At 37.0% G+C, this 19,790-nt stretch overlaps 1 protein-coding gene across 1 annotated transcript in view; it reads right to left on the bottom strand.

The window, feature by feature from the left end:
* LOC139685814 (mediator of DNA damage checkpoint protein 1) overlaps nt 1-19,790 on the bottom strand; it is a 222,783-nt gene that overhangs the window by 31,947 nt on the left and 171,046 nt on the right. The window contains exons 11-14 of the mRNA XM_071582932.1: nt 18,693-18,819; nt 18,009-18,096; nt 17,263-17,388; nt 12,270-12,473 (exon numbers count right to left, since the gene is read on the bottom strand). Of these exons, the coding sequence (XP_071439033.1) occupies nt 12,270-12,473; nt 17,263-17,388; nt 18,009-18,096; nt 18,693-18,819 (545 nt within the window). The remainder of the gene's footprint in view (nt 1-12,269; nt 12,474-17,262; nt 17,389-18,008; nt 18,097-18,692; nt 18,820-19,790) is intronic.

Raw genomic sequence — 19,790 nt, 5'->3', positions numbered from 1 at the left:
GTCTTTTTGCATTTGTTGTGGTGAAGTCAATTAGTAAATATATAGATATATTGTAACTTTATCAGTGAACTTATACGTAATCTATATAGGTTATGTGAACGTATTCAAGTGAAATTCTGTAACATAAACCTAATCATTACTATTGTTATTATGTATTTTCAAGGAATTTTTTAGCCATTTAGTACCAGTTGATTTGGTGCTAATTTTTTCCTTAATGTGTGGAAAAAAGTAAACAAATGAAACGCAATTATGCCCTTATAATTTTAAGGCAATCAACATTCTAGGAAAAAAATTTATATGTGGATTTATTAATAAAACTTTGTGGCAAACATACTGTATATATACTGCTGATTGAGATCGTAGTTACTCAGTAAAATATCAAAGGGTAAGGAAGGCTTTCAATACATTTTTGCTGAATAATCCTTTGAAGACTTAACATTCTTTTGAGAAACTGAATGAAATCAGCAGCCAAAAGTACATATAAGGGGGAAAAGAATGGTCGACACTGAAGGAATTCAAGTATCCTCTGCAAACCATAAGCAATTTTTTGATTCATGAACGACTCTGCACCGATTTACTGAGGCATTAATGGAAATTTACCAACCTTTAAGCATAATTGTAAATAAATGCCGCTTTTTAACTTACGATTATTAAAAGTAAAAGCTTGTTTGACCGAATTTGTAATTATTTACAAGCGTGTCTAACTGCACCTCCGTATCACTGCCTTCCATAGTAAATGCAATCATCGAAAAATTTCCATAAATAAGTTCTTATGTTCTCTTTGTCTTGAAGAGTTTCCTCATTTTATTACGTTGATCTCATGAGTAGAGGGTAAATAAGCCGTGTTTATTCTAGCAATCTTAATAAAATGAATCCGTATTGAGCCCAATATGAAGGTAAGCTTAAAAATACTCGGGAACAAATCTTTAGATTGGACCACAAATGGATTTTTGATGGGCGAAAAATTTACACTATGTTTCGGTTAAATGAGTCGTGACATTACATGACGCATGTCAATTTTTCAGGTCGGGTTTTGTCAAGTATCCATCTGCTAAGTCGTCAGGCCAAAAGAAAGGATATCTACAAACATTGAAAGGGTTTGTCTCTTGGTTCATCACAAATTTAGGCGTTTCAAATGCTAAGGATTGATATTCCTAAATTCGCATCATGACAAGTTAAAATTAATTCATTTCTAAAGGAAGAAATCTGAAGTGTTTGCCGCACAGATCCACTGCAATTAATAAGAGACATTGTTCGCTGGTTTTGTTTCTATCTGTGCTATTTACTCTATGTAGAGGAAATTTCTTTCCGAGTTGGTGCGCAATTTTCTATGCTCAGATGATTGGGATCCAGGAAGAGTTGTCTTGATATATTGAGTGCATTCCCGTCACGTTTAACATACTGCACGCAGCACTAAGATAGTCGTTGGCCAGTTATGACGAACATTTGAACGCTGGCATCCAATCTACGAATTTTAGATTTCCCAATGTATTCAATGTGGGTTATTTTTAAGACTGTTAATAATATGAGAGGCATATTACATGGGTTTTCGGTGTCATGTTATTTGTTGAATCTGGCTATTTACACTTAAGCATGTAATTAGTCAAATTAAAGAATAGTATGGACAAGGATATTTTAATACTGCAAAAAATTCGTGCAAGAATATTGACTAATATTTCCATGAAATGCCAACATCGAGTAAGTCATATAAATAAGAACTATATGCGCCACAGTAAAATTCATATTGGGAAGAGGATCTTGGATATCGTATTTTGGCAATCATTGAAATTTACGTGTTATTAAAGAATATTGCAAACCTTAAGATACTGTTCCTATGATGCGACCTTTATTCTCATACTAGAAATATTAGTTACAAGCTAGCCCCTGACGATCATCAAATCATTAATCTTGATGCCACCTTTCGTGGTATGTATTTGTTTACATGGTAAACGTTAAGACTTTGATTTGACGATTTTATCATTTTCTCACTGTTCAGTGACTTGATATATCTATTGCAAATAACCCAGAAACAAGTAGCCAGTATCAATCAGCAAGAAACTCTGCAGCATATCGCTCAAATAAAGAATAGCAAAAATCAAATCTCGAAGGAGATATTGGAAAAATTACGAGGTGGGTAATTCAACGCAAGGTTTAGATAGATAGCTTTCAGGAATCACATGAAAGTAATATTATTGTTTTTAATTAGGGATAAATTTGTTATTTCCACAAAAATATACAGTAATTGAGAAACTATTTAGCAAATTCATCAAATATGACCCGAGGCGTACGACTTTCAATTATTATAAATCGTAAATTTATGCGTTTATATTAAAAATCATGATGGTCCTAAAATGACCAATGCCAATACCGTAAGTGTTATGAAAATTCACGCTGATTGGAAGCTCTAATTGATCTTTTGAATGAAAATGAAAAGTAACTTCCCTTAAACATTTCTACAATACGTCATTTGAGAAATTGGACCCATTGCTTAGAATTTGCATCTATTCCCTACCTGCAGGAATGAAAATAGTCAAATAATGTTTAACAGAAAGAGTCGTTGGATTTTAATTCATGCATCATCTTTAGTTTCTTCATGATCATCGTGACTAAGAAAAATTATGCCAATTGCAAACCATTTTGCAAATGGCAACACCAGCATATATGACGACATTGGGCATAAGTCCATATGCCCAATGTCGCCCATATGCCCAATGTCGTCTATATGCCCAATGTCGTCATAATGGAATGTAATATGTACAAGAAATTGTAGGACCAGTTGGCGAAAAGTCTATTGGCTACACAAAGTACACTGATTAGGAGTCAATGAGTAATCTCGTTAGTTGAACGCTACCAAAGGTGTCAAATGAGAACTCATCGATGAGTAATTGACCGCCATTTTTTCTATCGTAATTAGAATGTATTTGCTACATAATTGTCTGACATTTGAGATTTCTTGTTGGTGTGAGTTGAAATGTGTGTACGAAAGAAGACGAAAGAATTATTATGTCACCGATTAGTTATCATTAGGCTGCGATTTCTAATCTTTTTCTTCCTACTGATCCAGGATTGTTTTTTATTATCCAAGCAAGTGTAAAAAGATAAAGTAACAGATGGTAAATTTGTGCGTAATTTTCGTATTTGTTCTTTGACATCCATATCTAAATTCGATATTTTGATTGCCACATTTTTAGGAAGAATGCTATTGAAAAATAGTGAACAATGACATTCGGTGTTATTTTTTTGTTGACTCCCCAATATTTTACTGACAGGAAGGGACCCATGTCTATAGATCGACATTAATAAGTTTTGTTGCGGACAGGGCGACTATTCCTCCTCCCTAAGTGACACAGTTGACTCGCCCAGTTGGGAGATACTGCTGCCTTAATCTGTGGTCCGCATTCATGGTGGCAGGGCTCATGCGCAGAGTTAACGGTCCACAGGAGGAGAGGGTAGAGAGGGGAGGGGATGTGGAGAAGGGAGTGAGGCCTGGGTGGGCGGTGTCTCGCACTGAGGCGTATCTTCGCCAGACACGAGCGGAAGCTGAGGGGCCCTCACAGAGCGGCTGGCGCGGGGACCGTAGAAGATTAAAGCTTTTGAGAGTTCTGATTGCTGGCTCCTGTCACAAGCTGATTTATTTTGGACAGCGCTTCTCACCCCTCGCGGGGTTGTTTCTCATTACACTAGATCAAAAACTCATCTCACTCCACAAAACACCTTCGTCTTCTATGCATGTGAAATGCACGGTAAAAACGTAAATTCATACCGCTGTAAAATGGCATTTGCAAACACGTAACTTTATTTTGCAGAATTTAATCGCATTCAGTTTGTCACGTACATCAGAAGGAAAATTAGAAAAAAAACGAGACAGGAATTAGTGATTTCTTTGGTAATAGAAACAAACCATTGCTCAAACTTGAAACCGCGATTCCATGCGCTACCGATTAATGAAGAAAAAAGTGATGGGCTTATTTTAGAATGAGTTTTATAAATGATTTATGTTACATAAAATACAGCCTTTCGCTCGCCAGATACGCTTTTGACAATTTAAACCCCAGAGCAGTCGTAGGGTGACAATCCATAACGTTCGCTATTTCAGGAGCACGTGGAAATATCCCGTACACCAACAGCCCGTTCGAGATCTTAATCGCATTCTCAAGTCCTTAGATGCTCCGACGTCATGAGATCTCTTATTTCCCCTGGAGAAATGGCCCCAGTGACATGATTCCCAGGCCGGCGGCTGGCCATAAGGAGCCCTCCGTTGTTCTATTGCTCGCTGTCTCCAACGGCAAACGGCTCAAGTCCGAGAGCTAATGCTGGAACAATACATTTCATGACAACACAGCATTATCATTCAAGACGGGGTTGGGTCACGTGACCTTTAGATAAGCAGGCCAGAGGGTAAAACCTTTGCCACCTTTGCTTCCGGCGGTGTGGGAGGGCTGTAACTGCTGGCGGTTTAAGAATAAGATTATTAAAGATAAAACATTAATTTTGGCGCAAGTAAGGCCAAATCGTTTGCAAGAGTCGTTTTATACACCGGAATATTTCAAGTGATGTCACTGAGTAAGACTGAATGGCATTTAGGTGGTAAAATCAGCATGGATCGTTTACTGTGTTGACATTTTCAGTCGAGATACATTTTAGCCATTAGCCCAAGTCGTGAGGAGAACATGAATGGTTAAGAAACCATTAATAAATGGGATCAAAGTATGATTTGAACTATTTAAACTGCACCATTAAGTATTGGTTGCTCGTCTTCAGTCCGCTTAATAAATTTAAAGCAGATTGCATAATGTGTGTTTGTACGTTTAAAATCGAATGAACATTTTAATTGCCAGCGCACATAGTTTTAAGTTATAGAGCTTGTTTTTTAGAGGCAAGAAGCAGAAAATTGGGGTTCGCGCATGTTATAATACTTGTAATTTTAATATGTTATAGGATGTATCTCTCCTTTGCTGACCCTATAATATAAGGAAAGAAAATTCCATATGCAAATTACTACAGTTAGTAGTTTTGAGGGGAGGCGACCGACAGCTAAGGTCATTTGCGCCATAGGGGATGGATAGGAAAGGATGAAGGGTGGAGAGAAAACCCGGCGTCGGCATTAGCCTACTCTTTACGAAAGGCGCCAAGGGGTCCGCAGTTTAACGTCCCATCCGACGGACGGCGTACTCACTCAAAGTGCCCTCCACAAAGCACCTCAAGTAGGGATCGAGATACCTCTGAAAAATATTCAACACCGCCGGGATTTGAACCCGCGCCCTCATGGTGGGAAGCCAGTACGTTAGCCCCCGCACCATCTCGATCCCCTTACTACAGTTTACGGATTCTTCTTAATATTACCAAACCGCCATTAGTTTCTGTGCTCGGTAATGATGATTACGCGCACATATATCTTATGCGCATGTAAAATGGAGAATGTACATAAATCACTAGTGATAGAGAGCAATAAGAAAAGTATGGTGGATATACCCGAAGGATGAAGTGACACAAGCAGGTGAGGATTTCGTCTGTACACCAGCCTCCACGCTTAACCGGGAGGCAAATGCACAGGTTGGAGCCCCGTAAGCAACGGAAAAAATATCTTGCCTCTTGACGAGTCTTCTAAAGTTTTTCGTATTTCAAGCGAAGTAACACTCAAGCGAGAGAAAAAAGGTTTTGCAGAACGTGTAAAAAAATTCGTAACACTTACATTGGGATCTTCGGGAGGTACACTTCCTCTGCCAAATTGTGCTCAGACTAATATCTACAGAACATATATTTTCTCCATTTTCTTAGCCTATGACTGGTTTCTGCAAGCGAGGTAAATTAAGGCAGCCAATATTACCTAAAACATAATTCTTATGAGAAGGGGAAAATTATCTGTGCGATCAGAAACTAAAGCCTCAGCCCATTAAAGAGAAAGCATGCTACTTCGGATGTACACCTTTTTATTCGCGATAATGATGACTGAAATCAAATAGAAAAAAATACTACACATTCTTACAGCACATGACCAATGCCACATAAATTAGCACAACTCTAAAATCGAAGCATAACTTAGCCTTTCAAACCGAATTTTTCACAGTATATCAAATCAAGTTTTAATGAAGCATTTTTTACTACTGCTCTCAGAAGATAACATGAGTATGACATGAATAAAACTGCCAAAGGTAATTCTATGAATGAAGAGTTCGCAGAGCACGCATGCTTAACCATTTAAAATACAGCGTTAAGGACGGATATAGAACTTATTTTTAGGCATGTGAAACTTTGAATTGGACAGAAGTACTATGAAATTTCACTGCTTATTTTTTAGATTATTTTTTTTATATCCTTGTATTATGAACAAAAAAAACTAAGGAGTACTCCTAAAGTGAGCTTCTATAGCAGGATATTCCCATAATATCGTAAACATAACGACCTGTATGTGGAGAAAAATATGTGGTTGTATTTTCAATTAGTTTACACCCTTATTGATTTCAGCTGTGAAGTATTCTACATGAAGTTGTAAATTATAAAAATATAGATACGATCACCTGATTATTATGTTTTTTATTATTCAAAATGGAAATTTCATGATGTAACAGCAAAAATAGATTCACCAAGCTGTTTTAGGAATATTCAATTTCGAAAGAAGTCAAACTTAATTAATTTATTCAGTAATACCATTAGCATAGGGGCTAAAGCCTTTTATATCTTCCAGTCTTGTAAAAATAATCTTTATAAGTCTCTTTCAAGTTATGGAAATAATAGTTGAACTAAGAAACTCATCTACTATGAAAAATCTGTGAGGGTTTAAAACCATTATGATTTTTGAGACAAGCACCATGTGTGACTCAGGGCATTCAAGGCCCTTTTACCGACTCTTTTGAGCATTTGGTGATCGTCGCAAAGAGCCAAATTAGTCGTCAGCGAACGCTACAGAATCAGTTTAAGATTGTAATAAGCCTATTAATGACGCATTTAACTTTTCAGTAAACGGCTTCTGCGCGCCTTCCTCCAGTCGTTCACGCTTGAGTGAGTCGGGCGCTGAAGGCTCACGGAGAGAGGGCTGATCGAAAGAATGAGTTCAGAAAGACCCCCATCGATCATTGATTATTCTCAAATTCATCTCAAACTTTAGAGACGACCTGGTGAACTTTTGGGAATGAATATTCTAGACATTAGGACCATCGACGAAAGAGATTATTGGATGAAAATGTACGGATCACTTTATCATTCGGTAATAAGGAAATCTCGTCCTTGAGAGTTGATTGAATAATGAGATTACATGGTCCACACTGAGCCAATGAAACTCCATCGTAGTAGTAATTGGATTTTAGGCCCTCCGGTGGCTGAGGCCATTTCTCACATGGGCAGAATTCAAGAGAGACCATTGAATCACAGAAGTCTGCCTGTGACTCCATTTTTAACTCGTGAAGATTTGGCTAAAAAAAATTCTCTAAAATTGTGCTGACCAGATTGGATGTGAATATGATTTTTTAAACAAAAATTTCATACGTTAATGCATGTAATTTCAAAAAAATCATTCCTAGATTTGGCATTTAAAGAATATTCATTAGGTGTATAGAGTCCTTACGTAAAATTTGCCGTGGAGATATTTTAAGCTAAAAATCAAAATATAATATATAACCATCATCTCATAATCATCGTGGGGGATTACTAGAATGCCAGATTAGGACAGCTAGATATACATTAACTTGGTCTATACATGTAGGATACTTTTCCTGTAAAAGGGATCATCAGATAAAAGTGATGTATGCGGAAGTCTGAGGAATTATATATATATATATATATATATATATATATATATATATATATATATATATATATATATATATATATATATATATATATATATGTCGGATGAGTAAAATGTATTTCCTAACGGCCAGGCCGACCGAGGTCTACTATATAATAATGTACACTCTAATTTTCCCGTTACATTTAATTCACTACTCCCTGACTTTATGCCATTATAGCGATATGATTCAAATTCAAGTTAAGTTAGATCACAAAGCGCCCACCTTCTAGCTCAAAGGTCGCCGGTCCCTTAGGAACCTGACGACAAATCAAGAGTGGATTATCAGGATCCCAATGCCTTCCGTGCCACTACAGATGTCCTTAGAATAATAGTATTACTATAAGAAGGTGGAGATATCATGGTACTTGGGCAGATCTAGCAGCAGATTTAATTTGTAATAAGTGTACAAAATCAATAACGCCTCTCACCCCTGCCTACGAAACGCTTTCTCCGATACAGTTTCACTTCATTTATCCATTAATACTTTTACGTAAAATATAGGAATGAGCCTTGTCAGAATATCTAAATGAGTTTTTAAGGGCAATGGGGATTCAGAATGGATCGAGAAATAGCGTAAATCGGGTAAATAGCATTTTGCCAAGCATGATGCATATCATTGCAAAATGGTATACTCTAACTTGTAAAACTGAGCACAGCAATGGCGTCGCACTATTTGCCAACAGACAGTAAATACCCTCGGTCTGCTTGGATGTTGTTTGAGCCCGGAATTGCGAATCCTCTCTCATCCCATCCCACATCCCCATCCAAATGCGTTTCACTCTATCGACGCCAGGCGAGGGTGGGGGCGCCAATCCTTCCTTTCCTTCGTTACCTCTCTCAGTACCTGTCGTCTCCCTTACTAAATATCCCCTCCTTCTCCGCGCTTTCTCATCCCTTGTCAACGCTACTCATTGCAATTTTTAACTCGTTGATATTCATTCGATTCATACGATATTTTGCATTCTCCACCAAAAGGTGTATGCGTCAACTTTGGTAAGCATTAGTCCAAAGATACACTCAAACCCCCCTCGAAAGCCCATCTTTAGTGCCAAAATTCCTCTTGGCAATTACCAACAATTCCCGTTAAGATATCCATTTCTTAAGTTAAGATATTCAAGTTAAGAAGGTTCAATACATATTAAGTTTTTAAGGGTAAAGGAGAGTATATACTTAGCAGGGATGATGCAAGTAAAATTTGAGAATAAGCTATAATGCGAGAAAGCAAAAAATACTAGATTTTTATATGCCAATTTGAAATTCATCAGTGGCAGACCCTATGGAGCTGTGTTTCCCTTCAATAGTTATTCTGGTTGACTAGAGAACTTCATTCTACTTTCTAACCAATTCTAACTCTCTTAAAGCCTGAGGGCTCTTCCTTCTTTCGCCCACTTGCCCTGGCCTCTGCCACTGCTTTTCCTCACCTTGGTAGCAAATGTTGTTTCTTCGTGGTTGATTCCTGTGTCGTTTGAACTCCTTCTCTCCCATGTCATAATACACTATAACTACCATACCTTTGGCAAACAGAATACGTTCATTTCTTTACTGTTCACATCAATTATTTTGATTCTCAGTTCTTGTGCCTATTCTATTTCTTCTTACAATTGTAATAAGTAGTGATAATGAGACTGTAACTTTGTTAAACTGAAGTATTTATTTTAGCTGCTAATATTGTTTAGTATTTTATTCAGTGTGACGAATATTTTCTAACACAGAAGACAAATTATTCTTATTTAATTGTAAAGTCAAGTTCCTTCAGTAATATGAACATATTGTTTCACTCAAGGTTTACATGTCCTGACTCGAGGCAAAACCTATTTAGAGACCCGATGAGGAGATATATTCCTTTCCCCGGAATATTTCAATGGGAGGAATGCCGTCACACTATACACAAGAATATAAGATATTTTCCCTATTGATGGCTTACATGCTTCAAATATTTGGCATAAAAAGAATCCTCAAACGACTCTACGGAACAATTAGAAATTCTTTTCCAAAAAAAATTGATCCAGGCATTTATAAACTCATTCCTTTCCGAGCAAGCCTTCCCAAGGCTGGGGTATATATAAGTATAATACCTGCCTTGACTGATTGTGAGTGTTTACCGCCTTGCCATCCACCATTTTTTGCCGCCCAAAGCAGAAAAGGGAGATGAGAAATGTACCCTAACAGCACTCCCCACGTCACCTATTAACCGTCCTCGAAGCTCTTTTTATTGCCCTCCCCATACGGAATATGATATGTTGCATTCTTATTTGTACATTTAAAATCTATCTATTTTAAAATCTATCATTTAAAATTTACTCTACTCACACAAGAAGAAATTAACAGACTTGCGATGATAATTACTTGAAGACACTACCTTGTTCACCCGAATAATATAATAATTTCGAAATCGATAATCCATTAAAAAGTGAGTAAACGCTACTGGGCTTCCTTTATACTAAAAATAAAATGCTAATGGGAATGACGCAGCCGAGTTTGACATCACTGAAGCTGCTCCGAAGAGCCGGTCTGCTGCCGTGCCGACCGGAAAACAGCTGTGCACTAATTATGTGTATCCTAAATGGCAACAGAGTTTCCGTGTCACAATGGGACGTCAGCTGCAGAGCTTTTGCAACCCCAGGAGAGGCAGTCACCATCACTTCATAAGAGCACCTGGGCATTAGGGGCGATGCCGTCCTGGGAATACCGCTGATTACGCTCTGGGGTTATGCTTCATATATACATATCCACCCTCGGCTCCCTACTCATGGCCCATCTGGGAGAAAATTTGCTCATATCTGTTGGGTGAGGGCCTTCCCTCTTCTCTAAAATCCTACTGACTTCCAAGTAACTGTGTGCGGAGTACAGAGTGAGTGGATGAAGGAGTTATATCTTTCGTGCGCTCGGGGATGAATCAGGCATTTTAGATGCAGTGTAGTCCTATAAAGGAAGTTGGTGTGACGTAAGGTTATGAAGTGCCACGGTTGCATTTGATACGCTAATATAAAGTCGCCATGAGGCACTAGGAAAGAAGTAAGCCGATAGGTAAGAGTGGACAACATCCCGTGAAATTAAGGCACATGTGAGTTGGGTGAAGGAGCTGGGTGGTCATTTAGTGATCCATGGGTTTCCCTGTCTTTCGGCAGATATCCCTCATAACTCACGGTTCATCCCACTTCATAGGCCCTCACCTTTGGAATTTCCCCATGATCTATTCATGTTTAAATCAATAAAATGCAGTATGTATGAACCAAAGTAAAAATGGTAATTAAAATATGAATACCATGGTAAAAATAACTATAATGATAACTACAACGAAATTAATAAATATAAAGAAAGAGTTATGAACATGGTTATGATAATTTTCCATTTTAACTTCTTCTAATAGCCCTGTTTTAGTTATGGCACTCAAGAGAGTCAGTGTGACGGATTCATATCAATAAGAATTGGTTGATTATCAATAAATGGAAAATGAGACCAATTCCTGCTCCCAATTTTGTTTAGCGTTTTTATTTATTTCATTTATTTAAAAGGTATTCATGTGGTAATTGATTAACTACGAGGATGATCGACCGACATGGGCATTAATTTAAAAAATAAAACAGAACTATCCTAAATCAATAATAAAAGCCTTTATAGCATTTTCATATCAGTATTTGAGTGATTTATAGTTTGTTTTTTAAAAAAGTGAATAATTTATATATCTTATCTCAGTATTTATATTGAGTTGGACAAGCCCATCAAAAAATACCAAAACTATGGAATCGACATTATGTAAAGAAATGAATTATATCTAGTGATGCCTTAAATGTGACGTATACAAGTTTACTCGAATCAATTTTTTCGATGAATAAGCAAGAAACTGGCATCTCTAAACTATTATCAGGATATTTTACTCGGATGGAAACACTTAGTACTTCGTAACTAAATTAAGGTGTAAATAGCGTTATACTTAAAAAAAACTTAATATCTATATTTATGAAAAAGAGCGCTGTTGTCCTAGAAAGCCATGAAATTACAATGATTTAAGCTGAATATTACTTAGTTTATGCTACGATCAAATGTACTGAGGCAAAGTGGAGCATAAGTGAGCATGCATTTAAATCTGTTACCCTTGCGGTACACTAAAAGGTGCTGTTAAAGCTAAGTTTGCTCTTTCACATATTCCAACGGATAAGTTAAAATTAATTATTGATTCACAATTTTTCTTAGTTTATATTAATGTCTTCATTACTTATATCATATAATTTTGAGACATTAATTAAAAATGCTGCTGGCAGAAACTTACGGTCCTCAAAATCTTGGTGACATTTGTTAATTTCACTAAAAATGTCTCATACCTTGCTAATACAGCAAGAAAATGGAAAATATTCACAAAAAATTGCAGTTTCTGATATTTCTACACCTATAATGAGTGAATGGGTAAATATAATACCTCTATATTTATTTAAATATGTCAAACAAAGAGAGGATTTAGAGAGAAGAGCAGTGGAATACTTACTAGGGCGCGGTCTTCTTTCCACCTGGGAGGGAATGGCTGAGGAGGGAGCTTTGGGCCCGAGGGCAGGGTGGTGGCTGTTGGCTATGCTTGGATGGCTTGACACCTGAGCCGGGCTGGTTGAGGACTGAGACCCTTGTGAGCCAACCCTTGGGTGACGCTTGGGCGACCGACTTTCAGCTGCTGGGCCCACGGAATGTGATCGTGCTGAAAACAGGAGTGTAAAAGCACATACATGCATGCACCCCCCCCCACCCACGCCGTTCCATTTCAGCGAGCGCAGAGTGAAAAAAAACCTAATTTTATGTTACGGTCAAGGAAAATATCTTCGCTGGTGATCACTCTCTTCCAAGCCGCGCCGTTCACGTCTGACGCATTGATTAGCCTCTCCCATACCCATGCATTTGCGCTCTCTTGCCCTCATGGGCCTCCTCGACCACATTCGCCCATCATTTCATCGGTCTACCCCTTTCCCTTAAACATCTACTCTTCTCTCTCGCTAATCACGACCAAAACAATAAGACACACTCTTTTCACATCCGTCTCCCACCGCAATATCAAATTCACTTACTTTCATAAGGATTTCTCTTCTATTCTTATTCTTCATACTACTTCTTTTCTATTTTGACCACATGCACTTATCAGGCACCTTGTCAAACGTATTTGTTTGGAATATTTTGCAATTTGTTCAAATGTTCATATTTTAGAGAAAGAAATATGATAAACACCCGATTTATTTTCGATTAGTTAAAAAAAATGGCGAAAGGTTTTGAAAATAAAATTCGTTGATGCACAAGAACTAAAACACAATAGTATTTTTGATTGTTTAATTTCAAAACTATTAAATGGCTACTAATATGTAACAGTAACTAATTTCACGCAAACCTGAAATACCCTGGGAAATGACTGAGTTTAAGGATCCAATCTCTGAAACCGTTATGATATTTTGTAGACGTGAACTGCATTATGATAGCGAATTAACCCATAAGCTATTTGGCTGTCTTTCGCACAGCAGCTGCATATACTTCGTCCTTGAATTGTCTGCTGGCGCTAATAGTATTGATATACTACCTTGATCAAAAAGTTCCCGGAATAACCACCGAGTGGCGCTCCCATCGTTCCGATTTGAGTTCTGTTTTTTTTGTTAAATTGGTACATCTGTTGTTGATATTCCCTTTAAATCTTAGTGTCATAACTTGACATTTGCAAAAGTTACGTAGCCAAGAGTACATCTATCTCTGTGTGTGTTGGCGATTTTTTACAATTGCAGAAATGGATTTAAATTTGCAACAACGAACTTGTATTAAATTTTGCGTAAAAAACGGATTTAGTGGCGCACGGACGTTGGAAATGTTGGAAAAGTGTTTCCGCAACGATTCTCTAAAAAAAACGGTCGTTTACCAGTGGCACGAGCGGTTCAGAAGTGGTCGTGAGTCAATCGAAGATGATGAACGCAGTGGCAGACCATCGACATCGAAAGTCGGTGAAAAAATTGATAAAGTAAAAGAAATGTTGGTCAATAACCGCAAATTAACCATCAGAGAAATAGCGGAGGACTTGAACATTGCCTATGGATCCGCCCAAGACATTGTGGTTAATGATTTGGGTTTCCGTCGTGTAGCAGCAAAGTTGGTGCCAAAAGACCTCAATTTCATGCAAAAAAGAGACCGTGTTGACGTCGCAAAAGACATGATTTGCGAGGCTGAATCCGATCCCACATTCATCAAAAGGATCATTACTGGAGACGAGACGTGGGTTTATGAGTACGACACGCAATCCAGACATCAGGCAAGTGAATGGCGTTCACCAAATGAGCCGAGACCAAAAAAACCACGTCGTTTTCAGTCAAAAAAGAAGGCAATGCTGACGGTTTTCATGGATTACAACGGTGTAGTGCATCATGAATTTTTGCCAGAAGGCCAGACAGTAAACAAAGAGTATTATTTGGGCGTTATGAGACGTTTGCGTGAAGCAATTCGCCGAAAGAGACCAGAAAAGTGGGCAGAAAACTCGTGGATTTTGCACCATGATAACGCACCGTCGCACAGTGCTATCATTATTCGTAATTTTTTGACGAAAAATGCAACAAATACATCCAACAGCCACCGAATTCACCTGATTTGGCTCCCTGTGACTTCTTTCTGTTCAATCGAGTTAAAAAACCATTACGGGGAACGCGTTTTAGCAGCCGAGAGGAAGTAATGGAAAAATCGCAGGAAGCACTGATGGACATACCGAAAACCGAATATAAAAAATGTTTCGAGGATTGGATCAAGCGCTGGCATAAGTGTGTTGCAGTCGATGGGGATTACTTTGAAGGGAACAATATAGATTTAGATGAATAAACTTGTATTTTTAATTTTCTGAATAAATTCCGGGAAATTTTTGATCAAGGTAGTATAAGGCGCATCCAGAAAATGAGTACCGTTGGCACATATCTGGAGCGCCCTGGGGATGAAAATGGCCGCGCATCAGCTCGTTCCTTCTACTTAAGACTAATTGTTACATTTAAGCATCGAAAATAAAAATAATGCAAGGGAAAAGTTTTCTAATACGCTTAAAGAAACTTACTTCCTTGGTCTTTCACCACAGGAGACCTAGATAGAAACTTACTACAATATTACAGAATTCATGAGACATCGTTCATTCTCGCGTGCAGCTGCATATATACTTTACATACGTGCAGCTGCATATATACGCGTGCTGCTTATATACTTTTCTCATTTTGATAAACTAAACTGAGGGTTAATATACACCATATTCAAGTGAATTTTATAAGTATTAAAACTTAAACTAATAGAACCACGCAATTTTCAGTTGAATAGCTGATGATTTTTTTAAAACAAATTTTAGCATGTATTATTCCAAAATGTTTGCTTTAAATAGATATACTAAACTAAAACTATGAACTTTAGATGTAATTGATCTGTTTCCCGCTTAATTAAGGTTCTCATCGTTAAAATAAAAAGAAGTTCTATTTGTCTTTGCATGAGACGGATGATTAATTACCTCAAAGTTAATTGAGTACATTTATGAATAAATCCCATCTGAATATTTTTTCAAAATATGAGGAGCTCGGATATGCTTTAAGATGATTTTAAAAAGAAGTAGAAATATTTGGACAACAAAACGTAGGTATTACCTGACGTACAGTTGGTGAAATTACACTAACATTCTGGTTTAACTTTCAGAGACTAAATGTGCGGGGAATATACTATCGCACACATGTGAACTACATGTTACCCACGAAGAGGGTATTTGGAATGCAAGGTGTTTTTACTTTGGTCCGTCTTCTGAGCAGAAACAAATAGTTAGCACCATCAACAAGTGCTAATGCACGACACATTGGTGGTGGGGCTGCTTGAAAATTTGATAATCATGCTCTGACTGTATTACGTGCATTAGCATGCAGCACGGATTGGCAAATCTGACTGGCACGCACAACTCCAGGCGAAGTTTTTGGCCAGAAAGAACGTCACCCCTTCCGTCCCTCTTGGGCTCAAAATTTTCATCAGAGTATATTCTCTGAGCGGATTTTATAATTGGTGACCATTTTGGTCACGAAAATTCCCTTACAAACGTACTTTAATGCGATGATATTAAATTTACGGAGTAAGAAATAATTAGCCATCACAATGTATATCAATCTCTCAAATTCTGAATTGACCCGAAAAGACTTTCGAGTGTATTGAACAATGAGTTTGTGGGAGGCTATCGGTTCTTATTTGCTTCCCGAACGATGGTCTTTATGGCTGCGGTGCATGATTCAAAAGGGAATTACTTGAAAATAATTAGATTCGCCATCATTAATCTGCAGGAATATTCAGAGCCAGTTCAATGAGGGACTGCTTCATTGTGAGTGGAAGACGTATGTGTTCCTGAAAACTAAATTTTTGCATCGTTGAACGAACTGCAGTTTTCCATTTCATGCTCCCACCCCTATGACCCCCTTTTCGGAGATCGTCTATATGAAAGATCAACAAACTAATCGTGGTCTTTCAATCATGATCAGACAGCAAATCTCTTTGGAGGGAGTACTGGAATCATCTTGGGCCTCAGTCCCGGGGAAATGCTTCAGCGTAAAGCATGTATTAATCATAACGAGGAATATTTAAAACGTGTAATTATATTTAATTTCATATAAAATAAGATTCTATTTTTTTCTTATACTTGGTTCAATACTCATGTCAAAGCTGCAAGGTTAATATCAGTAAAAAATCAGCGAAAATATTTCGATGATAGCCCAAACAACACAAAATAGTAGTACCCTTTGCTTGCATTATTCAGCTCTCAAATTATCTTAAAAGTGCGTCATAGGAAACTTTGCAATAGAATATTTTGTCTCGATATTTTTATAGAGAGGGAATATTTATATAATGATAGTACTACTATTCACGAATTTCGGGAAATACGTTAAAAAATAATTTTTTGGCTCATTAATTTAGAATTGTTTATTATTACCTAGTGCCAGTGGATTATTTCCTTCCATTAAAACAATTTAACATGAAAAGTATAGATTCAGGCATTATTAGTCAAACGCGACATCTTTGCCGACGGATTATAAAATATTTAGATCTGGTATTACTATGGATCTTCTATAGCTTAAGTGCATGTTTGTAATTGATGGTTCCTGATCAATTTTGAATTTATCGTGCTTATCTCTTGCATTCCGTTTAGTGTTCCTTTTTCTCGGCATTAAACCAATTATTCAGAAATAATAGTCAATGAAGAAAAAGAACGTCTCAGAATACGGTGTAACTATTTGCGACTGCAATATGTCCTTCAGTTTTATAGCTATCCACGAAATACAAGCTGCGGCTGTTATAAAATGTAATGTTGAAAACATTTTCACCCGAATTCATGCTTAAAGTGACGGTAATTCAAAGTTGACCACTTAGACGATACGGCGGTGATTTTTCTTCAATTAAATCTAGTAATGACGTCTTGGGGTTTATTCTGAGTTCATCGTAATTGAGAAAGTCAAGACTAGTAGTACCTGATCGTGGACTGCTTTTTGGGCTGGCTCTAGGAGGGCTCTTTATGGACACATCCTCCTCTTTCCGTCGTGGTAATATTGGCTCTAGTTTCTCTCGCGTGGGAGAGGGCAGCAGAGCTCCGTCGACTAGGGGAGAAAATTCGCATCAGAGAATTGCCAGAATTTTACCCACCGACAAAAAAGTTATCATTATGAACAATTAATACAATAGAGACAGATTTTCCAAAACCTTGATAAAATAAAATGTCTCGATTTATTTTTATTTCATTACATCAAAACAATATTCAAAACTTCTGAAGTTTTCCCAGACACCATACATTTCATCCATTGAGCATACTAAAATAGAGCCAAGAATGCATCTCTATTTCGTCACTTTCTCCTGGATACGCTGTTAATGCCAGAAATTTAATAAGAGTAGACGAAGAGTGTACATTTGGGCCAAAGTTTCTTCAACAGAAAATAACTTCAAGCCATAAATATTGCGCACGATATCATAGCTCACATTAAGGCTTAACAGGAATCTGGCTTAGAACTTTTCCAGCATACCGGATGAATGCATGTATTTAATACTTAAAGAAAATGAAAACGCTTTTGTTATTTGAAGAAATATTTTCAGAGTGCATGATTTATTTGTGTAAACTTTTGACAATTCTTTGTAATACACTCCTTGGAGAATGGCTTAAGGGTGACTGACTATGCATCGACACTGAAGGAGATAATAAAGAACAATAGTAATTTGTCCTTACTTGCCCCAGTTGTGCGTTCCAAGTGATGCCTTATTAGGTACTCTTTCCTGGACCGAGGAAAATCTTTCTTCTCCTCTGACTTGTCCATCTTTGAAGACAAAAACTAATTACATTTTTACATAAAAATTATAGCATATTAATATTATTTGAGACCAATCAAGACAGAGTTTCAACTCCTTTGCAATTAATCAAAAATTTATCAGTGAATATCTTCTACCTATATAAGTTTTTGAAAATCTATCAAATATAAGAAAAAGGATTTGTTAATATTAATGATTTAATGAAATTCAAACATAAGCAGTACTTTATGCGGAATTATTGGCGAAATCAAAATATTCAGCGCGCTAAAGATATAATATTTTATTTCAAAAAGTCATAGGATACCACATTTCCAGCAAAAAGACATCTCATAAACTAAACATTAGTTGCAACTGAGATTATACGAGTATATTACGCATGCAACCGGCATTAGCAAAACCGGGCGGATGTAAACATAACACGGGAGGAAGATTTATTGCTATTATTAAAATCTATTCGCAATTATTACCTGCTCACATTGTAGATACACTCCTAAATCTGTCCTTCCCTTAAGTTTTTTATCCCATATACCTTGTAAAGATTAAAGTTGATGCTAGGAAGTGTATCATTCATCTGCTTCTTTGAAAATGTGATCGCATTTCTTACCTTTTTTTTCTCTATCTCTGGATCAAAAGCTCCCATTGGTGTGATAGTTGAGGCCATTGAGGTAATACCCTTTACCGGAGAGCTTTTCTTATTATTTTCTTTCTCTTTCTCTTCCTTGGAAATAGGTCTGGAAACAAAGGCAAATTTTTCAAGGAAACCAACTTTGGTTTATTTAAGCACACCAGGACAAGGTAATTGCATGAAAACCTTTAAAGCTTCGTAAATTATTATAATATTTTCCTACATATTATTTTTTTAATTATAAATTTTCTAATTCATTATCATAGAAAAACTAGAGCACTTTGATCACAAAAAGATAAAACAAAAAGACACACAAATTATTTTAACGTTCCGGATAGATTTTTCTCTCACATGCACGTGTACACATAATCAGATATTGAGCCAGAGAAGTGTTCGTTGCTAGAATTTTATAGTAATAAGGTTGGCTAGGTGGCAAGGTAGAATGTTGGACTTAAAGCACAGATGAAGAATGTAGGTAAAAAGGTAGATTGCCTTGACAGACTTTCAAACAATGCACGAAGGAGTCACCGCCAGAGAAAAAATATGGGACTCCTGTGAGGCTTAGGAAGGCAGCACCATAGTAAATCTGCTTTTTCGATCCAATCGACTCATTTTTTGTTCAATAGATGAAACAACTTAAAAGGTGGGGTCAGTGTTTGGCATGAATCCATGTTCGCCAGCACTTGTAAATAAAAATTAAAACTCAATTTAATTTTTTTGTTTCATGGTGCATTATGGAAAGAAAACCACAAAGTCTATTTTTACTAAACCACCCTCAACCCTCATCTTGGTTCATGTTGTGATAAAACGGCACCCCATCATTCAGTGATATTTATTAATTATTTTTTCTACCTATAATGTATCACGCAAAATGCAAAAATAACTGAGATTAGTGATCCACGACTATTTGAAGCGTTCAAATTTTATTCCTGTATATGGACCTTCATACAATTCTGGTTCAAGTGACATATGCAGCAACCCACAGGAGACATTTTGAGGACTGAAAACATATTGGTATCAATATAACATATCCGATACGGGTGATGATATAGCAAGAAATGTTGGCAGCAGAATCGA

This window comes from Hetaerina americana, unplaced genomic scaffold (genome assembly GCF_022747635.1).
Source record: "Hetaerina americana unplaced genomic scaffold, ioHetAmer1.1.p SCAF_12, whole genome shotgun sequence".
Lineage (NCBI taxonomy): Eukaryota > Metazoa > Arthropoda > Insecta > Odonata > Calopterygidae > Hetaerina > Hetaerina americana.
The sequence above is the reverse complement of the archived record's forward strand: the minus strand, read 5'-3'. Positions and strand labels throughout refer to the sequence as shown.